At 31.6% G+C, this 22,027-nt stretch overlaps 7 protein-coding genes and 2 further genes across 7 annotated transcripts, besides 5 other annotated features; 7 read left to right on the plus strand and 2 right to left on the minus strand.

Annotated features, from left to right (window-relative positions):
• Positions 1 to 1,672: 1,672 nt before the first annotated feature.
• Positions 1,673 to 2,632, minus strand: SFG1 (Sfg1p; the record flags this gene model as incomplete). The annotated part of the gene is made up of 1 exon (XM_001645697.1): positions 1,673 to 2,632. One exon carries the CDS (start codon positions 2,630 to 2,632, stop codon positions 1,673 to 1,675), a length of 960 nt encoding a protein of 319 aa, XP_001645747.1.
• Positions 2,633 to 7,444: 4,812 nt separating this feature from the next.
• Positions 7,445 to 8,395, plus strand: SPS4 (Sps4p; the record flags this gene model as incomplete). Its single annotated transcript, XM_001645698.1, has 1 exon — positions 7,445 to 8,395. One exon carries the CDS (start codon positions 7,445 to 7,447, stop codon positions 8,393 to 8,395), a length of 951 nt encoding a protein of 316 aa, XP_001645748.1.
• A 1,873-nt stretch (positions 8,396 to 10,268) lies between these two features.
• On the plus strand, positions 10,269 to 10,709 carry Kpol_1010p3 (60S ribosomal protein eL20; the record flags this gene model as incomplete). Its single annotated transcript, XM_001645699.1, has 1 exon — positions 10,269 to 10,709. The coding sequence occupies one exon, from the start codon at positions 10,269 to 10,271 to the stop codon at positions 10,707 to 10,709; it is 441 nt and encodes a 146-aa protein (XP_001645749.1).
• Positions 10,710 to 11,546: 837 nt separating this feature from the next.
• On the plus strand, positions 11,547 to 12,374 carry DGK1 (diacylglycerol kinase; the record flags this gene model as incomplete). The annotated part of the gene is made up of 1 exon (XM_001645700.1): positions 11,547 to 12,374. One exon carries the CDS (start codon positions 11,547 to 11,549, stop codon positions 12,372 to 12,374), a length of 828 nt encoding a protein of 275 aa, XP_001645750.1.
• A 950-nt stretch (positions 12,375 to 13,324) lies between these two features.
• Positions 13,325 to 14,869, plus strand: NOP58 (RNA-processing protein NOP58; the record flags this gene model as incomplete). Its single annotated transcript, XM_001645701.1, has 1 exon — positions 13,325 to 14,869. The coding sequence occupies one exon, from the start codon at positions 13,325 to 13,327 to the stop codon at positions 14,867 to 14,869; it is 1,545 nt and encodes a 514-aa protein (XP_001645751.1).
• A 400-nt stretch (positions 14,870 to 15,269) lies between these two features.
• Positions 15,270 to 16,112: a sequence feature (similar to hypothetical protein; correction of possible frameshift sequencing error~similar to Saccharomyces cerevisiae SNU66 (YOR308C)).
• Kpol_1010p6 lies at positions 15,270 to 16,965 on the plus strand (the record flags this gene model as incomplete).
• Positions 16,114 to 16,965: a sequence feature (similar to hypothetical protein; correction of possible frameshift sequencing error~similar to Saccharomyces cerevisiae SNU66 (YOR308C)).
• A 492-nt stretch (positions 16,966 to 17,457) lies between these two features.
• Positions 17,458 to 18,081: a sequence feature (similar to hypothetical protein; correction of possible frameshift sequencing error~similar to Saccharomyces cerevisiae MCH5 (YOR306C)).
• On the plus strand, positions 17,458 to 18,804 carry Kpol_1010p7 (the record flags this gene model as incomplete).
• Positions 18,083 to 18,094: a sequence feature (similar to hypothetical protein; correction of possible frameshift sequencing error~similar to Saccharomyces cerevisiae MCH5 (YOR306C)).
• Positions 18,097 to 18,804: a sequence feature (similar to hypothetical protein; correction of possible frameshift sequencing error~similar to Saccharomyces cerevisiae MCH5 (YOR306C)).
• A 495-nt stretch (positions 18,805 to 19,299) lies between these two features.
• On the plus strand, positions 19,300 to 20,721 carry CUS1 (U2 snRNP complex subunit CUS1; the record flags this gene model as incomplete). The annotated part of the gene is made up of 1 exon (XM_001645702.1): positions 19,300 to 20,721. One exon carries the CDS (start codon positions 19,300 to 19,302, stop codon positions 20,719 to 20,721), a length of 1,422 nt encoding a protein of 473 aa, XP_001645752.1.
• A 208-nt stretch (positions 20,722 to 20,929) lies between these two features.
• Positions 20,930 to 22,027, minus strand: Kpol_1010p9 (uncharacterized protein; the record flags this gene model as incomplete). Its single annotated transcript, XM_001645703.1, has 1 exon — positions 20,930 to 22,027. A coding segment is annotated over one exon (1,098 nt), but the record flags the coding sequence as incomplete, so codon positions are not given.

Genomic DNA, 22,027 nt, shown 5'->3' on the forward strand with positions numbered 1-22,027 from the left:
AATTTTTCTGGTTATTCCCCTAGGCACAATAATTTCGGGGTTGGTTTTTTTTTTTTCCCTAGCTTCCGGAAAAAGAAATTAATTTTTGCCCTTTATCTTTGCCGGGGCTTCAAAGAAAAAGGGCGAGGTGGCCTTTTTGGTACGGAAGGATATGGACTTTTTTACCTTAAGAATTTTAAGCTTTACGTAGTTCAATTCCCACAGGAGCCCTAATTAACTTCTAATATTTTGGTTTTTTACCAACCAATCGCCAAATATCTTATTATGTCGATGCCAAAAATCCGGTAATAACGTAAACCTTTACATTGTTGTAGTAAGAAGATAGATGAATCCATTTTTTTTCTTTCCCTACCTGTTTTTTTCATAGAATCATCTCGTTGTTTTCAATACAATATTAATCTGGCATTGTCGGTCTTCGTTTCTTCTTCATTTCATAGGTCTTCTCTCTGCGTCCATTTCTCCCTTGTATATCAACACAATAATAAAAAACGATAACTTAGCCAATGACAATGCTTGTTTCGGTAAAGTTATTAGATCATATTAATTCACAAATAGTGTATGGAATAATTATTATGTTCGGAGAGGCATCTTTACTCTGTACTTCGTCTTGGGTTTTCATTCGGCTGCAGCCTTAATTTTTTTTTTTCGACCACATCAATTTCTCCCTCTGGTAAAAACACAATATCTGTCTACGGGTAAAATTCAGGCACAATGTATTTGAAAAAGAAAAGATAATAGATGAGATTGGCTCGAACAAGAAGTTGGGCCAGACGCTCATCAGAAAAATTAAGCGCCCGTAAAATATTTCCTAATTCAGTAAAAAATAAAAACAAAATCCGCACTTTCGGATCCACATGACTGTAATCATATTGAACGATGGTGGCAAAAAAAAAGAAAAGAAAAAAATAAAAGGCTAAAAAAACAACAACGGAAACGGAATAGAAAGCTTCCTTTACTCTGCTTTACCCTTCCCTTCTAAGAAGGTAAAAGAAAGAAGTTTCGGAGATTTGGTTTGGAGTCGTTCGAGGACAGAAAGGCAAAGTTCTAGAAGTATTTTATTTTTAGACATCTACAAACTGTGACACTTACAAGACATGTCGAGGACAGAATTATCAATTGATTATCCTAATGAATCTATTCTATAAGGATAAAAATAAGGCTTAAAAGATAAAAGTAAAAATACAGTAAGAAATGTGAAAGTTAATTGCTTTTCATAAAGGCATATCTATCGTTACATTTATTTAGTGTGATCTATTTATGTTCTACAATATACTGATACAAAATACTTTTGGTAGAATGAAAGGTTCAAGTCTTGCGACAAGAGCGCTTCTTCTCTAAAAAATTTTCTTTCTTTTTAGTTTTAAGTATTACATACATACATAAGCGAGGTTATATGTGTTTTGTGTTAGGTCTGTCTCTTTAGTACTGTTTCTTTTATTCATAGTCAATCATTCATTACTCGGGTATTTGTCAGTTTTGACCTTATTCCCTTTTTAGTAAAATTCCAAAAATAATAAGGTTAATAATAATACAAACTGTAAGGTTGATCGATTATGATCAATATACATCGGAATTTATCTTTTCCTTGTTTTTACCCTTCCTATCATAATCCTTGGTATATTGGTTGATTCAAGTGGATCATTTTGTTTAAAAAAAAGTTTCTATCTTCAATCTAGCAATCTTCAATAGTACAAGTCCAGCGTACTTTTTTGTATTTTTTATTATCATAATTTGAATTACTGTTATTTTCAAAATAATAACCTCTTATTAAAGCAGCATCTTGTGAATTACTAATGTCATCATCATTTTTATTTATTTCTTGTTTTTCTTCTTCTTCTTCAGCGTCTGATTCAGTATCAATCTTTCCAAATGCATTCAAATATTCTTTTTTCAATTGTTTATATCTCTTCTTGATCTCTGAATTAACTGGGATTGTAACTTTTTCATCGGGGCTCCTTACCATTGGTAGTGAAAACCCTTCTTTGCTCAATGATGCATTTATTTCAGTAGCATAAATTGTTGCATCTTCTAATGACCCTCTAGATGATGAAACAATCATATTTAAACTATTTTTTGGTAATAGCAATATTGATTTTTTAGGCTTTTGAAATCTATGCTGTGGCTTGGAAATATATGATGATGAAAATTCTTTATTGTGATTTAATAATTTAAATTCTTCAGACTGCTGTCTTTTTAATATTAAATTTGTTAAATGAAATTTTAATTGCTTATCCAATGATAAATTGACCGTTGACATATTACTTTCACCAATTTCCTTTATTAGATCATCATTTGATGATAATGTTGGTGTCATATTGTCATCACTAAATGGGCTAGAGATCTTAGCTTCAGTACTTGAAAAAATTTCATTATCGTCTTCGATATCATCTTCTTCATCTGTATCTTCTTCATTTAATCTTTGTGATATAACTGATATACCATTTGACTTGATTGTTTTATCCTTATTTTGTAATATTATTTTGTGATTTACAATTGGTGAAGCTTCAGCAGATGCCGATGATACAATCTCCAGTGACTTCAAATGAATTTTTTTAGAAGGTCGTCTCGGTATTGGCAATTCTAACTTCCTTTTCGAAGGTGGAGTTGATAGCATATCTTGATTTGTGTACATATCTGAAATATTCTTAATTTTGATATATGTGATTATACCAAAATATATGTAATTTTAATCTTTTTTTTTGTTCAAAAATAAAGCACTCTAAATTACCTCTGTGGATCGTACCGACAAAAGAGTCTAGATGTTTGTTTCTATATTTATATATAAATGTATGCAAAACTAATTAGGGTAGTTCGACGAACAATTTGTTGATATACCCAATGTATTTATTTAATTAATTTTTTTCGTCTAGTCTTATACCAATTAAGTGAAAATAAAGGTCGCTATAATGTCTTGATTTATTGTTTTTGCTGTTTTGATTGCTGATTAAGGAAGTTGAGTTGGTGAATGAAGGTAGTGAATGAGATGTGGCCGTTTAGAGAACCGACATTTAAATACTTTCGTTATCATTCTGTGTCAAGAGAGTGAAAAATTACACAACAATAACAATAACAATAACAATAACAATGGCAATGGTGACTATAATGCCAGTAAGAACTCTAATATCTAGTAGGATGAAAGACTGTTTTCTTATAGGTTCTTTACGTTGTTTTCTCTCTGAAAAACCTTTTCAAGAATAAGGATTTCACGTCATATTCAGTAGTACATAGAAACTTTCTAATAACATTGAATAAAGGACGAAGATGAGGATATTTGTAATGGAAAAAAAAAATTGAAAACCAAAAAACGGCTAATAAGATCTTGGAAACAAGATAAGTCTCGAGCACTACATAGAAATTCACTATCAATTCTATGCAGTGCAACCAGAATACTTATGAATCTGGGATATACTTGTTGAATGGTCTATGAAAAGAGTATTTCATCTAGTAAAATAAAGTAGGAATTTACTTAAGCTCGAGCTCGAGCTTAGGCTAAAATGAAAATGCGAACTTAAATTTGACTAATACAGACGGCTAGTACTATCAAAACTTTAACATAATCGAGGAGGAAGGACTAAAAATAATTAGGTTTAGTAGTAGCGTTACTGTTTCTGTTTCCCATTATAATTTTCCAAAGGAAGAAATTAGATTAATCTATGGAAAAGTACTAGAACATTAAGATAACAGATATTAGTAAGAAACGATTTAACAAATCATATGTTAAAATCCAATACAAACCAAACTGATTGATATCGATCAACTTACGTCACCATTTGGTTTTTCCCTACTTGGTCTTATTAGAATTATACAATAATTGATAGCAGGAAAAGTTAAAGGTAAAGGCAAAGGCAAAGGCAAATACGAATGATGTTTTATTAGTAATTCAACTGCCCGGAGCAAGAAAAGCAAACTGTATCTTGGGAGATCTAGGCAGGACGTGTAGTACTGATCTGGTGCACTAATGAAAAAAAGAGTTTTGATATACTATAAGAATAAAAACCATCAACAAAAGTGAAACCACACACAACAAAAAGGTTAATAACCTAAATTGTACAATACTGTAAATTACTGTATTGTACAGGAGCTATTCAAGTATCGGGAAAGGTTGGATTTCAATTTTGCATTTGACGCTAAGAAGGGCGTATGAGTGGGTAAGAATACTAAGGCATCTCGCAGCAGGACCATACTGGAGGGAGATGAGCTAATAAAGGAAAGCGATAAACAATGAAAAACTGAGAGTGAGTGGATTTATGAATACGAGATTAAGATAAACATTGCTCTTGTTATAATTTTTTTTTCCGCTTTTGCTAAGCGATGTTAAAATAGTGGTAGTAAGAGATACAAGAGAGAGAAGGAAAAAATATTTCCTTTGTCGGCGTAAATGTGAAAGAATCAGATGCTTTCAAAAGCGAGTGGGTATTTGGTTAAGAATAAATAAAATAAAATAAAGCAAAAGAAAAATCTTTGAAAAATATACAATAATTATATGGGAAAAGTACTGATAAACAGTTTTCACAAGAAGTTAATGAATTCATCATGATGGATGCTGTGAGTGTATAGTATAGTATAGTCTTGTTGCAATGTAGAAAAGTTGTTTAAATCATAGTGAATATAATCCACAAATGAAACAAATGCAAAAGAATGATGTTTTTTTTCTTGTCTCTGTAAAATATATTGTTTTATACAGCTGTTTGTTACAAAAGCCACCTATGAAGGTACGTTATCATTTTAATAAATTTTTTTTATGTTCTTGATGTTTGCTCTACTAAAGTTAATCTAGACACGACGGAGCTACCTGTTATGCTAATAAGGGAAGGTATTTCAACCATGTTCTATTGTACATTGGTATGGTTCTCCGTGGTGAAGATACACTTTAATAATATTGAAAAGTTATTTTGATACCTGAGGTTATCATATGTAGATAAAGTTCCAGTTTACACCCCATAAGCAGTTAACGTCGTTATTTTATTCAAACTGTCTTTTCTAATTCCTGTTCTGACAAAAATCTGATTCTGTCCAATCATAACCTCAAGTAACTATCATTGGTATCATTGCTATTATGATTGCTATTGCTATTGCTATTTCTATTACTACTAACATTAGTTTCTGTACATTTTCCTTTCTCGTTATTAGTTCCAGGATTTAGAGAGAGAAATAGATGAACATATGTAAAGATGAGGTATATACCTGTATTCGGTTCAATTGCCATGTTTCAATTATGAGGTTCTCTATGATTTGTTATTATCAATTACACCTCTATAAAATCGTCGTACTTAATTGTTATTTATCATCAACATTTATATTTCTTGAATCAAAAGAAACGACCAAATAAGCACATCGTTCAATTGGACGCCTACATCGCTGCCTTATATCTATCACTTTTACTTCTTCCGCACCGCAATAGGACATTTCTGCCCTCTTTCTCCTCACCCAACCGACGATTCTACATCGATTTGACGTAGCATCTTTATTTTTCACTGCGCTTCTTGCTTGGGTTAAGAAAACTAGAAATATATGTATAAAAAGCTTTGTATCTTTGTGTGTAGTAGTTTCCTAATTTGGACAAAACACTCAAAATAAGAAACCACAGTAAGATTTTGCCTTTGTGGTAAATCCGAGAATACAATGCCCCGAGAAGGCATTGTGGTTTCAGTTTTGTGGTCTTTAAGAGCTTTTCTCGAAGGTTACCGTCTAACCTCCTTTCCTACGAATCTTTTTTTGTAATTGCAGTTTAAAGTTTTTGGCTTTTTCATGCTCACCAACATTAGCTTGCCAATTGTCTCTTTTTTTCTTTTTCTATTTGGTTTTTGGACTTTGTCCTTGTTTATCATTCCTTGATTGTGCGGGGATTGCATGTCGAGACAATGAAATATCTTATTACTAAGTTATTTTTTTTTTTGTTTGAGGTGTTTTGGTTTACATTCAATATTAAATACACTTTAAGAAATGAAATTAGCTTTCAAGAATAAATACTTTATGTAGCACTGTACGAGCATTATTTATGTAGTATTTTTATAAGTATAAACCTTTGGTAGATAGTTACAAGCAATAATAGCCTGCACACTTTCTCTGTCTCCTTCCATTAGTATTCCCAGTTAAGAATAACATAAGCAAAAACAGGTGGCTAGCCCAACTTTGTTCTAGTTACCAAAATGAAATAGTAAGATATCAGATTTCAGATTTCCATCATAACTACCCAATCAGGATATTTACCCTTATTGGTTATTTTCAAGAAAAGTATTATTACTGATACTATTAGTTCTATTTACTAATTGTCCTACTTTTTATTGTTCTAACCACTGTCTTTTCTGTATAATGAAATCGCTTATTTGCTTATTACCCAAATTGGGTAATAAGCAAATAAGCAATTATACTTTTCGGAAAATTATCACTAATTAGCGTCTTTATCTTTTTGTCGTAATCACTCCACTCTAAGCTTTTCAAATGGGGAGTTGAGCTTATTTATTTTTGGTTTGCATTTTTGTTTGTCGTCAAAATTTAGGAACTTGTCTATTGTTGGCGGTTACCACTTTTGGAAAGGATCAAAACGTTAATTATCTTTTTTGAAATCATCCAAACTGTGCTTTGTCTGGTGTGATTTGCCCCGTGCCAAGTTGTTCCTATAGCAATTATACGACAAGAAAAGTGTAACTGGAAAATCATAATGGTAAGATACAGAACTTGAAGCTAATAGAAGATCTATCATCAGATTGAATTCATTCCCTCGCTTGGGAACTTAACTGTAGCAAAAAGAAAACGAAATATAAACATCAAATGCTATGGTTACAATATATTTTTGATTGACTATATCCAAAAAAAGTAAACTATCAACTTTGGATGACAAATTAAGATACATCTTTAGTTTCAATTCTGAAACATCGAAATTCAATCATTATTATAAATCGTATTTACCAAATTCGGTAAATTGCTAAATTATGCGTTTAATTTTACGTTTTGTTTTTTTAAATTTCAAAGTGGGTGACAAAGTAACATTTCATGGTCATATATGTTCAAAACATTAACTTTCTTTACTTTCTTTACTTTCTTGATTTTCAAATTTAATTTCCTTTTCTTTGATCTCGAACTGTATTTTTTTATTGTGTTTCCTAATATAACTCCCATTAAATATGTGTCACTGTCACTATCTCCTTTATAATTAAATTAATATAGAAATCTTTTTGTGACACATATTCAATGAAAGTTATATTTTGTTAAAATAATCTTAAAAAACCAGATATAAATAATCGTCAATACTTCAAGTAAAACCAATAACATTTACTTTTAATTCTCATCTTTGATGGAAGTTGTTGAGTTGTGTCTGTTTTAATTTTATATCATTTTACTATATTCTGGTCACACACTCATAAATATACATTTATATATAGACTATATACTATTATATCTCGCTTATTTTTATTTTATTTAAATTATAAGTCTTAAAAATATAATGGCAATATTGCATAGAACTCGCTCAATGTCAAAAAAATTAGAAACTACAACATTAATCTCAAGGGAAGGAGGTAGCGCAAAAATTGATCAAGCTCCACAGGATCCTGACAAGGCTACCATCTTACCTGTTAAAAAATATAAGACCGTCGAACATTTAAAGGCTTACCCATTAGTACAACAAACTAATTTAATCCTAAATGAAGTAGCCGGTACTAGAATGATTATCGGTAATGTTAAACCAGTCATCAATAATATAAGAGAATCAAAAACTGTCGAAATGTTATCTCCAGTAACCGACTTTGTTGATACAATTATTGATTCAAGTTTACATGCTACTGAAATAGTCGTTCCTTCTTTGAAAACTAAAACTTATCAAAGATTAGGTGAAGAAGCCATGATCCCATGTAACTACGTCAGCAGATACAGTACTACATTAACTGAAAAAACTACTGGACTTGTTAAATCGAATGTTTACACTCCACTTCACAGTCAATTATTAAAATGGAGAAGATTTTATAATAAACATGTAATTGACACAGACGAAAGACCATTGATTAGAAGTACATTTGACCCAATTGTATCTCCAATCAATGATTACGTAGAAATTCTAGGTGATAAATATTTACCAGATAAAGATAGAGTTGTTAGAGATGACTTCTGTTGTGAAATTGATAGATCAGTCCTTTTGTTATTAAATATTAGTCACAAAGGTTTACATGCATTGTACAAGGATGTTTTGGAAACTTCGATGCTTCCTTGTAACTACGTTGCTCATGCAAACAAGATGTGGAATGATGAATTAGACAAAATTGAAACTATGGATGTAAAATCTTCTTTTGCCGCTACTAACAAAGCCATTTCAAGATTAGGTAAAGAAGCTACTGAATATTTCAGTAAATCCAACAAACCTCAAGCTCAAACCCAACCTTCTGAACCTGCTAAAGTTTAAGTTGAAAAAAAGAAAAAGGCTAATATAATATATTTTGATTTCTTTTAGTATTAATCTTCTTAATTATTCTCCATTGATTAAAAAGAGGAAAAATATTGATCGAAACCAGAAAATATATTTATATGAATATATAGAGATAAATAATTTTTACATAACTACAATGATCTGAAATAAATGAACCATATATTCTTTTTAATTTCATCAAAGTGGTAACAATATTTTAAAACGACTGACTGACACTGTAATCTTACCAATATCACTTTTAAGCCGTGTGTTTTAGGCAGGACCTAGGGACATCTGATTTGAAAGCATATCGTACCAAATGATTACTGTCACATAAATTCATTGTAAAAGAGACTGTACATCCGTACATGTTCAGGGACAACATCAGTACATTTTATTTGTTTCCAATTTGTTTTTTTTTTATGGAACAACTTATCGATAGAGTTGATTTCGTCCGTGTTAAACCAAACAAATCATGATATTCATTTCATGAACAAATAAAAAGTTAATGTACCTACGCATCCAATCGCTTTTTTGTTTGTTGTGATTAGAGTGTTGGATCTCTTTCTAAATATTATCTGACTAGAGAGAAAAGCGCCACTTTCCCTAGGCAACAACAAACAAATGTTCTTTCTAAGGTTATCATCCAATCTCTGTCTAAACCTCAATATTTAATTCAGTTGTCACAGGACCTTTCCATCTCTAGGCAGAAGCTCATCAGTTTGTCTTCTCTCCATCACAAGCCTAGGAATCCTTGTCTCTTTGTAAAAATGTATCATGACAAGGCCTCATCGTCACCATCACCCTCTCGCTATAGTGAACAATTAGAGTTGAAACTTTTCGAAATTTCGAAATTGATGTGGATTCTTGAAACTTTATTGTCATCTATTCTAAGAGTTGATGATGAATGTTTTGCAATTTGTTGTAGTCAATGCTTGATCGATGTTTTGTTCTAATAGTCTGTAATAATAGCAATAGCTTAGCTATCGTTCCAACGAATAGTTCTAGCCTGCTTGGGTTTTGGTAATTGCAATTGTGCATACAGTATCGAAAATATTACTCTTTGGAATTCAGTTGGTGATAATTATTATTCTTTGTAGTTACAGCTTGTTAATAGTTAATACTTGAAGTAGGTATAAGTGAAAGGCAACCTATATTCAGAGGTGTGTCTGGTTTGGAATATCATTACAGATATAGGGAATCACAGTATAGAAAAAGTGAGTAATGAATTATATTAAATTGTGAAATGTTGGGAGAGAAGATAGTAATTTAAATTGAATTAAATTTAACAAGAAGAAAACTAATTGAAGAAATCGAATGAAACGTGGTTTAATAGATTTACAAAGACTAATGAATTAATGTGGTTGGAAGTCGATTATAATGAATCTCTAAGATTGAATTATTGATCCTGTCTTATGTGGTAAAAGAATATTATGATATTTCGTGTTGATCTACAGAGACAACAATGAAAGAGATGGGGATATAGTGGTACATTTGAATTTATTTGGTGATATACAAGAAATAAAGAATCCTCTATTTTAAATATAGATAATATCCCTGATGAATCTATCAAGAAACAAAGGATTAAAATAGTGCAAAAACCTCATTTTGTGATCTTACTTAATCATTGAATTTATCCAGAATACTTTATAATTTGATTACTCTTCATCTTTCCTTTTACATTTTTCAATATTCTATTAAGACAATTGATCCGTAATATTTTACTAACAATAATGTTTGAATGAATTTAATTTCATTAAATTCATTGTAATTTACAATTTTATTTTTAACAGTGGCTCACTTGAAAGAATACCAAGTCATTGGCCGTCGTTTGCCAACTGAATCCGTTCCAGAACCAAAGTTGTTCAGAATGAGAATCTTTGCTCAAAACGAAGTTATTGCTAAGTCTCGTTACTGGTACTTCTTGCAAAAATTACACAAGGTCAAGAAGGCTTCTGGTGAAGTTGTTTCTGTTAACCAAATTGCTGAAGCTCACCCAACTAAGGTCAAGAACTTCGGTATCTGGGTTAGATACGACTCTAGATCCGGTACTCACAACATGTACAAGGAAGTCAGAGACGTTACCAGAGTTGCTGCTGTCGAAACTTTGTACCAAGATATGGCTGCTAGACACAGAGCTAGATTTAGATCCATCCACATCTTGAAGGTTGCTGAAATTGAAAAGACCGCTGATGTCAAGAGACAATACATCAGACAATTCTTGACCAAGGACTTGAAATTCCCATTGCCACACAGAGTCCAAAAATCTGCCAAGACCTTCTCTTACAAGAGACCATCTACCTTCTACTAAACAATTTAACTGTGCATTATTATTTTGTCAAACAGTTATCATAAATTATCTAATACATGTTTTGTGTAATTCTTTTTGTAGATTTTAATAAAATTATCCTATATTAAAAAACAAGAATTGACTACAATTATCAAGTTTTAATTTTACTATTCTCCAAACCAAATAGCTCTTGCTCTTCGTTCTTTGAACCTGATTACTGCTGGTGAACTATATATTTAAAAAATAGTAATTAGATTTTTTTTGCCCTCCCATTGCTTATGCAAACTCGATATAAGTGATTCAATTGATATGTTTCATTAATGACAAATCATTATTAAAATAACACTTTCTACGTAATATTCAAGTCTTCAGTACCCATAAATAAAAACTAACCATTGATCAGAAAACGTCTGTAATAACCGTTGGTCTGTTGCTTAAATTCGAATGAAAAATTATCTCACTACGGATTAAATCCTGTAATTATCATTATCATTTTTGAAAACATCACATGCGCTCACTTTAATACTAAGAACTATAAACACTACGGAAATGTTAGAAACGTTCAAAAAATATCTAAGGCTATCGAAATTGTAATATTCAATCTATATAATATTATGTATAAATATGATTTGATCTTGATTCATGATATAGATTTCGATTTCGATATCGAATGTATTAAGGATTGAAGACATTATTGGTATAATTTTTTTATTGTTCTTGATATTTATTTGTTTTAAAGGTTTTATAGATAGATAGATCGAGAAAGAGAGCGTGTGTGTGTGGAAGAAGAAGAAGAAGAAGAAGAAGAAGAAGAAGCTATATTGGCAAATATAGAAAATTATAAGAACGTCTAATATTATGTCTAAGGATAGTAGTGCGAGTAATAGACCCGTTAATAATGGTGAGTCTGAATTAAGACAAAGATCTAAAAAGTCTGAAAAAGTTTCAACTGAAGAAGATGTTCATTTACCTGTTACTGAAATTCATATAAAGTCTCATGAATGGTTTGGTGATTTTATTACAAAGCATGAAGTTCCACGTAAAGTATTCCATTCTTCCATTGGATTCATTACACTATATTTGTATACACAGGATGTTTATTACAAAAATGTCATTTTACCTTTAGTAATTGCATTTATTAATATTTTTATTATTGATATTATTAGATTAAATTGGAGATTTTTCAATACTTTATACTGCCATGTTGTTGGTGTTTTAATGAGAAAAAACGAAGTCAACACCTATAACGGTGTCTTATGGTATATTCTAGGTTTGATATTTTCGTTTACATTTTTTTCAAAAGATATAGCAATAATTTCATTATTGTTGTTAAGTTGGTCAGATACGGCGGCATCCACGTTTGGTAGAAAGTACGGCCATTTAACACCAAAGATAGCTAGGAACAAGTCACTCGCAGGTTCATTAGCTGCATTTGTGATTGGTATAATAGCATGCTCTGGTTTCTACGGATTTTTTGTACCACATTTTGCTCACGTTAATAAATCTGGTGAAATACTTTGGACACCTGAAACAAGCAGACTATCATTAACTCAATTGTCATTATTAGGAGGGTTGGTTGCATCATTAAGTGAAGGTATTGATATATTCAATTGGGATGATAATTTTACTATTCCAGTTTTATCATCAATATTTTTATATACTGTCATTCGTATTTTTCAAATTTAGAGATTCCAATGGAAAATAAACTGAAATTGAAAATATACAACAATTCAGGACAATCCAATTATCCACGATGAATATACTAAGAATAAAAAGATATACAAGATACAATGTACTGGCGACATCAAATAAATAAAATTGAAGACATAAATTGAAGATATAAATATATACAACGAAGTGTATAAGCCTTCAGGCCTTTGTCAAAAAACCAAAAACTTAAATAGATTTCTGTACATTAGAACACAATAATACATAACCTTAAGAATCGAGATAACCTAATCGAAAACAGAACGTAGTTAACTGTGCCGTCAAGTTTTTTGTCTTGTTAGAATGTCTGTACTTATTTAGTCTACGAATTCAGATATATAACAAATTTTGATAAGTGGATGAGAGTTGTATGTAAATAGCCTTTAGCAAACCAAACAAACTTTACCCGGATATACCAAAAATGGAAAAATACATCAAATAGATCACGTGATACACCATCGGTTCTGAAACAAGAAACGATGCATAAAAAAGAAAAATAAGAAAAAAAAAAGAAACAAGTGAAAAAAAAAATTTTGGCGAAAAATTTGGCAAAATGAAAAATTTTAACCTCATCGAACAGTTTTATACTTATTGTAATTAAATAATAGTATCAATAGGTACAATAGATGTAGTATTAATTGATTGGATTAAATACAGAATATTACTTGTTTGCCAGTTGATTGTTTAACTCAAGTTGTTCTTTCAGTTTCAGCAGTATTTTCCTACCCAGAATTGATATATATACAAAGATATAGCCAGTTAAGTGAATTGAAGTTGTTTGCAGCAAACTAGAGATCAGATTTTAGAATAACGAAAGCGTATATTAAAGAAGATACTAGATCAGATACTATACAACGATAAAACTTTCTATACACTTAAGAGAGATTCCATATAATTTATATATATTTTAGTATTATTGAATTCGAAAAATGGCTTATGTTTTAACTGAAACCTCTGCTGGTTATGCTTTATTGAAAGCTTCCGACAAGAAAATTTATAAATCTAGTTCTTTGATTCAAGATTTAGATTCTTCTGACAAAGTTTTGAAGGAATTTAAGATTGCTGCTTTCTCTAAGTTCAATTCTGCAGCAAATGCATTGGAAGAAGCTAACTCTATTATTGAAGGTAAAGTATCTCCACAATTACAAAAGTTATTAGAAGAAGCTAAAAAGGATAAGAAGAGTACTTTGGTCGTTAGTGAAACCAAATTGGCTAATGCCATTAACAAGTTGGGTTTAAACTTTAACGTTGTCTCAGATGCTGTAACTTTAGATATTTATAGAGCTGTTAAAGAGTATTTACCAGATTTGTTACCAGGTTTAAACGATACTGATTTGAGTAAGATGTCTTTAGGTTTAGCTCACTCCATTGGCCGTCACAAATTGAAATTTTCTGCTGATAAAGTCGATGTTATGATTATTCAAGCTATCGCTTTATTAGATGATCTAGATAAGGAATTAAACACTTATGCCATGAGATGTAAGGAATGGTACGGTTGGCATTTCCCTGAATTAGCTAAGATCGTTACCGATTCTGTTGCTTATGCCAGAATCATCTTAGCTATGGGTGTCAGATCCAAGTGTGCTGACACTGATTTAAGTGAAATCTTACCAGAAGAAGTTGAAGAACGTGTCAAAACTGCTGCTGAAGTTTCTATGGGTACTGAAATTACAGAAACTGATTTAGATAATATCAAAGCTTTGGCTGATCAAATCGTAGACTTTGCTGCTTACAGAGAACAATTATCTAACTACTTGTCCTCAAGAATGAAGGCTATTGCTCCAAATTTGACTCAATTGGTCGGTGAATTAGTAGGTGCTAGATTGATTGCTCACTCTGGTTCTTTGATCTCTTTGGCTAAATCTCCAGCTTCAACTATCCAAATTTTAGGTGCCGAAAAAGCTTTGTTCAGAGCTTTGAAGACTAAACATGATACTCCAAAATACGGTTTGTTGTACCACGCTTCTTTAGTCGGCCAAGCAACCGGTAAGAACAAGGGTAAAATTGCTAGAGTTTTGGCTGCTAAAGCTGCTGTCTCTTTGCGTTACGATGCATTAGCTGAAGATAGAGACGACTCTGGTGACATTGGTTTGGAAGCTAGAGCAAAGGTTGAAAATAGATTATCACAATTAGAAGGTAGAGATTTGAGAACTACACCAAAGGTTGTACGTGAAGCTAAGAAAGTAGAAATTACAGAAGCTAGAGCCTACAATGCTGATGCTGACACTGCTGCTGTAGAGGAATCTGCTTCTGATTCAGATGATGAAGAAGAAGAAGAAGATAAGAAGAAGGAAAAGAAAGAAAAGAAGGATAAGAAGGACAAGAAGGACAAGAAGGACAAGAAGGACAAGAAGAGAAAGAGAGATGAAGAAGATGAAGAAAAGAAAGAGTCCAAGAAATCTAAAAAGGATAAGAAGGAAAAGAAGGAAAAGAAAGATAAAAAGGACAAAAAATCTAAGAAAGAAAAAAAATAAAGAAGTTAAAAGCTAAGAATATTTTCTTCAAAACTTCAAATATTTAACCACATCATTCTTACATAAATGTTATCTTTATGTATTATTACATATCCATCTGTAAATTAGAATTATTTTACTCGAAATAGATCACATAGATATTTAAATCAATATTGTCTTAATCTTATTACTCTTAAACATTCTGAAATACTGACATTAAGTAAGATCATGATGTTGTATTAACTTTTAACTTTCAATTTTAACCTCATCGCTTTCTTATTCCCGTCGCTATCAAATCGGTTATGATATTTTTGCACTTTAATACAATGTTATAAAACGACTTAAGCTACATAATACAACCTATCGTGGTTATTTAATATGCTTTAATTAACTCCAGATAGACAAATTGTATCATAATAGTATGATGAATAATGCTGAATCATTGTCACTTGAAGAGACGAATAAGCTTCGATTAGAATTAGGCTTAAAACCAATAAGTAGTGAAGCAGTAGCGAAACCTAATGAGCAGAATAGTTCTAAGGTGAAAGGTCATAAAGAAAATGAGGCGCCAAAACATAAGTTGGAAAGCAATTACTTATGTTCATCCTCTATATCTGAGAATATTGCTGATTCTAATTTGCAAGGAAGCTCTAATGAGAACGATGATTGGCTAAGTAATGTTGGAAAGAATAAGAAACTTATAACAAGAAATTATAAATCAGATCAAAATGAAGTTAATTCGGAGCATACTCCTGTGATTAAGCTTTCTCATAAACTATCCGATTTAGATTATGGTAAAGATATTGTCTTAACATTGAAAGAACAAGATATTCAAAATTCTAATGGTGATGAAGAAATTGATATACTAGAAAATGAAGAAGTATCGAATTATAAATTAGATTCCAAAAATATTAAGCTTCGTCAAATGAACAAAGAGAATAGAAGAAAAAAAATTTCACTGGGTATTTCTAGTCTTGACATTGAAAAGGATGAAGATGAGGCTGATAATCAACATGAAAATGATACGGCACTTGCAATAGGAACTTTGGCTGGTATTATTGAAACCGACAGTAATACGGCAACCTCGTACCCAGAAGGTAAATTGAAGGTGTCATTTAATAATGACACAGCTGCAGAACTATCTGATGAAGGTGACTTCAAGCCAATAAAGATAAAGAAAAGAAAAAAGATAGATAAAAGTTCCTCTACAATAAGAAAAAAAATAAGATTGCCTTCTGATATTCGAAATGTTGAATTACAGGGATGAAGATTCCTTTTTAGATGACGACTTTGAGGCCATAAAAGGAAGTTTGAAAGTAACGCCTAAGTCACTCCTTTCGAGCAAGGGAATTACAGCTGAACAAATTGCTAAAGACATTGAAAGGGAGAAAAGAGAAAAAATAGAAAGGTCGAAGTTTCAATCTATTGCCAAGAAGAACAGTGGTATTCTTGTGATGGACGAAAAGTCTGATTTTCTAGAATCATTAAAATCTGATCTTGTTGACCAAGATAATGTTATAAGCGCAGAAGAAAATTTAGATAAGAAATATATCAATGATGACAATTTAGAGATTAAAAAAAATGGAGAAGGAGTAGTAGATGAGTCGAATAAAGCTCAATCCCCAAAGCCAAATTTCTACGATGGCCTTGCTTCAACATTATTTTTTTTACGAGATAAGGAATTACTTCCTGAGCTATCTAAAGAATCAAAATCTGGTATATCTAATCCTTTGAATGACAGAAAGCTAAAGCTTCGACAAGAACAGGAGCTGGATAAAATCAAGCAGAAGTTCGAAGATGAGATTTCTTATTCTAAAGTGAAATATGATGAACGAGAACTTCAGAGTCTAAAAAATATTGAACAGAAAGAAATTCAGCAAAAGGTCAGTGAGATTCAGAATGAGAGATTAAAATCATATAATCCACAAGTTCATCTTGTCTATAATGATAAAGACGGTAACGAACTAACGACAAAAGAAGCCTATAAGAAACTTTCTCAAAAATTCCATGGAACAACAAGTAATAAAAAAAAGGAGGCAAAATTTAAAGCTAAAGTCTTGGCTAGGAAAATGTCAGCTAAAGAAAAGAATTTATTAGAAATTGAAGATGATGAGTGATAGATAAATATGTAATACTAGTAGATAATTAAGGATTTTTCTTTTTTATAATTTTGTTGACAAAAGATAAAATTGAGAGCAAAAAATTGTCCTTGTGATATAAAGATTTGTAATGTTCAAACAGTCAAAAAATAGATCCAACATAAGCAAAAGAAGACAATTACAAATAAACCATAACAACCCTTATTAAGTATCAATTCAATTGATTTTCCATTATCTTGCAATTAAATTCTTTCTCTCTCTCCATAGTGATAACGAAAATAGTAGATGTAATAGCAAAAAAAGAAGACAATGAAAATATTTGGAAAGTTATAAGCAGAAGTAGAAATAGGTCGCTACTGTCAACAATTCCTCTTTAAAGTTTATATTATATTTGGAATATGTATTTATTATCTTAAAATAAATCATTTATGACTAACTGACGTCGCATTTTCAACTAATAGTGAAGGTGTCAGAATATCTTCAAAAAGAATCAATACTCTTAGATGAAGAATGAGTGAGAAGTCAAAGCAATCTATCAAAAGCCAAAAGTTGATGAAAAGCTTTCTAGAAGATGATGGAAATGAGTATCCAGAAGGTGGTTTTCGTGCATGGTCAATAGTATTTGCCTGCTTTCTGGGATTGGTCGCATGCTTTGGTCTTTTAAATGCATCTGGTGCTGTAGAAACTTATATCCAAGGGCATCAGTTGAAGGGTAATGATTCTTCACAGATTGGTTGGATTTTTTCTTTGATGCTATTTTTTACATATACTTCCTCTATATATGGTGGTACTTACTTCGATAGAAACGGTTTCCGAGTACCAATTATAGTGGGAACTGTACTTCACGTCTCTGGACTATTTGCTACTGCAAATTCATACAAATATTGGCATTTCATACTGTCACTTTCTGTTCTTGTAGGTGTTGGAAATGGAATAATTCTAAGCCCATTGTTAAGTTGTCCTGCACACTACTTTTATAGACGAAGAGGTATTGCTACATCAATTGCCACAATTGGCGGTTCTATTGGAGGTATTATTTTTCCAATTATGATTAGGAAATTCTTTGCAATAGAGAATTCATTCAATTCCGAATATGGTTATATATGGGGGATGAGAACATGGGCGTTTATTGATTAGTTTTGCTGATAATTACTGCATGATTGGAAAAGAAAGGCTATACCTGATTTAGCAGAAGAGAGTGAAAAAGAGGAATCTACCCTGCATAGAATAGCTAGAGTATATATTTTCACGAGTTTTGATATAAATGGTTTTAGAGATAGAAGATATTTCTTCGTTGTAGCCTCAACAGTATTCGGCGAAGTTTCTCTGACGTCAGCATTGACATATGTTGGTGCGTATTGCACTGCACATGGAATTCCAGAATCAGACACATACATCATATTTACAATTATAAGTGTGTGTGGTATTCCTGGAAGATGGATCCAAGGCTATTTAAGTGATAAATATGGCAGATTTAATGTGACGTTTATAACGTTAGTTATGGCTGCAATTGTAATTCTAGTAGGCTGGCTACCTTTCGGGAAAGATCTTAAAAGTATGTACGCAATCACCGCTTTTTATGGTTTTTTTTCTGCCAGTATCTTCTCATTATTGCCAGTTTGCTGTGGCCAAGTTTCAAAAACTGAAGAATTTGGGAAACGATATTCTACAATGTATTTTGTAGTGGCATTTGGAACTTTAGCCGGCCTTCCAATTTCTGGTGCTATCATTGGAGATAAATCAACAGTAAATTATGATCACTTTTTAATATGGTGTGCTGTGACATGTCTTGTAAGTGCAGGATGTCTATTAATCGCCAGATACTTCTGTGTGGGATTACATTTCTGCAGAGTATAACAAAATAAAAATTTCCAGACCATTCAAGACACATGATCAAAAACTTTCAATAGATGTATATACCCGACAAATAAACAATCAAAACTAAATAAATTCCATCCTTGTTACTTCTGGATTTCTTTCCTTTCTGGAATTGTTCAGATGCAGCTTATCTCTATACTCAGCATTATACCGAAGATAATTAATCTAATAGTATACAAAAATAGTCAAAATTCAACACATGTAACAGATAGATCAAGTAGTATATTTTCCGTAATCAAACTGGTTATGTTAATCATTTTATTTCCAAAGTGTCAAAAGTTTTATCAATCAATCCATTTTATTTTTAGCCCAATACATATTTTAAGACGCATTTTGTTCTCGGATATATTAGAACAGTCAATATTTAATATCGATAAAAAAGAAAAATAGTCTAGAGATAGTTTAGTTTAGGTTTCTATGGAACCAAGAAGTAATAACGGTAAGAAGGGTATCTGAGGTGCTAACTGAAGCATTATGGCAAGGAAATCGAAACAACGTTCAAAAGGGAAGTCCCTTCACAACAAAAAGACTTCTTTTGATAAGGAAAACATTGCGAAGGCTTTGGAAGAAAGAATAGCTAACGAAAAAGTCTCTACTGATAGTGCAGTTAATTATGATGATACAAAGGATACAGAGCTAAAAGATACATATAAGGATTTATTTGCGAGGTTTGAAGTACGAAATAAAGACAGCAAAGTAGATAAAAATTTGTCTGAAGTGATAGAATCCGAAAACCTTATAAATGAAGAGAATGAGGAAGATAATGTAAAAGATGAATTCGAGGCGGATATCTCAAAGAGAAAGATACGAAAACTTTCAAAACCAACTTTAGCAGGATTAAAAACATCAGTGCCGTATCCACAGGTTATCGAATGGTATGATTGTGATGCCCTTAATCCTTATTTTTTAGCATCTATAAAGTCATCAAAGAATATAGTTCCTGTGCCAGACCATTGGCAAACCAAAAAAGAATATTTATCTGGAAGATCAATGTTGGGTAAGAAACCATTCGAATTACCAGAATTAATCAAGCAAACAGGAATAGAAGAGATGAGAAATACTTTGCCAGGCAAGCAAGAGACTGATGAATCATTGAAGGAATTATCTAGAGCTAGAATGCAACCCAAACTAGGCTCTTTAGATTTGGATTATAAAAAATTACATGATGTATTCTTTAAACTTGGAGCTGATTGGAAGCCTGAATTGTTATTAGGATTTGGTGACTTATACTATGAAAGGAGAAACCTTCAAAACGAAGAGCAATGGAAAAATTTAAAAAAGTCCAAAGAGCCAGGTTTAATAAGCGACGAGCTAAGGAAAGCATTAAATATCCAAGAGGGGCAATTGCCACCTTGGTGTATAAAGATGAATAAAATTGGTTTACCACCAAATTATCCTAATTTCAAGATTGCAGGTATAAATTGGGATATTACTAATTTTAAAAATAATAGATATGGTTCCATTGCTAAAACAGCCCATTCAAAAAGATTGAAAAAAAGACGTAGTAACGTATTTGGTGCATTGTTCTCGGCTAAAGGGTCTGAATCAGAAAATATATTAGATGTAGAAACACCTCAGCCAGATGTAGATACAAACGGCAATAAGAATGAAAAAATTGAGAATATTGAAGAATATGGCAATGCATTAGAACCTATTCAACAAACTCCTAGTGCCCCGTTGGAAACCACTAACAAAGAAGATGACAAGAAGCAACAATTATATACTGTGCTAATGAAAAGTTCTGATACAAATGCTGATAAAAAGTCGATTTCAGACCTAAAATACGAGATCCCAGGGAAACAAAACAACAATGAGGAAAAGCATAAACTCGAAAGTAAAGATCACTATATACTGGAAGGTAACAAGGAAGAACAATTAGAAGAATTTAGATTTTAGAAACAAGCGCATACCTTTTTACATTATATACATTTATTACATTTAGATCGTACCGTATCATGTACAAAATAAAGGTCTATATTTGCATCTATTTATTTATCAATTTACTATACAATTTTTCCTTAGTATATATTATCAATGCATGATGATCTTGCCTATAAAATCTTTTTATCTTTTCTTCAAAGCATATTATTACAAACTGAGTATACTACTCAGGGGTCACCTTAACCTTTTTGTTGTGGTTTATACCATTTTCATTGAGGGATTGACCTACAAAAGGTGTAGCTGTTTGAGAAGACGGGGTTTCCTCTCTTCCACTTGGTTGTTTTCTCTTCTTTTTCAATGTTTCTGGTGCTTCATGCTCTCTTGTTATTAAGCTTAAGAGCGTATTGACTCTCTTTGATAATTCATGCAACGATCTTGACTTAATAAACCAGTCAAATGTGAATAATTTACTGACCATAATCTCTTGTTTTAATTTTTCACATAGTTTTTCATCAAAAAGACCATATTTGTTAATTATAGTTAGTATGAATTTATCTTCTAAGGAATTATAAGTTCTTCTAGCATTATTTGGTGGATATTGAATTACCATTTGATGGAGTGGATATTGATATTGTTCAACTTTCTTTTTAACTAAAATCTCTTGAAGTTTTAATCTTTCATTTTTCTTCATACCAGCTTCAATATTCGCAAGATACTTTTCATAACCATTAATTTCACTATATCTTTTCCAGAATACTGTAAAATAGGCTTCTACTTCCTCAGGAGTCTTTGTATCTATCGATTTTTTGATTACCTCTATATTATCAGTACCATACTTGGTACACGCACTTATAAAAGCAAAAAATTCACGCTTATTCCAGTTGGTAAAGGATTCTGATAATAATCTTTGCTTTTCCCTCTCATCTTCCTCAGTAAATTCAGGTGCATTTTCTATTTTTTCCTTCAATTCTTTAATTTTTTCTTTGACAGATTTTGTATCACTTTGATCGTCAGCTTGGGAATCATATTCATCATCACTACCTGTAGCTCCTACATCATAAGCTGAAACCTTGTAATTTACTTTTTTCTTATAATATAATTGTTCTTTCTCTTGCAATGCTTCTAGTTCCTTTGGGAAAAATTGGAAGTCTTGTCCATGTATGAATTTAGGCGCCTTTGGTACTTTTGATTGAACTGCAGCCTTTTCCTTCGATTTAGAGTTTCCAATAATATCCTTGTAATAATCATCAACAGAATATGTTTGCTGTTCTCTTCTTCTTTCTCTCCTTGAAGGATTAATCCATTCAAACTTCTTCTCGGG

This window comes from Vanderwaltozyma polyspora, genomic scaffold, assembly GCF_000150035.1.
Source record: "Vanderwaltozyma polyspora DSM 70294 KpolScaffold1010 genomic scaffold, whole genome shotgun sequence".
NCBI lineage: Eukaryota > Fungi > Ascomycota > Saccharomycetes > Saccharomycetales > Saccharomycetaceae > Vanderwaltozyma > Vanderwaltozyma polyspora.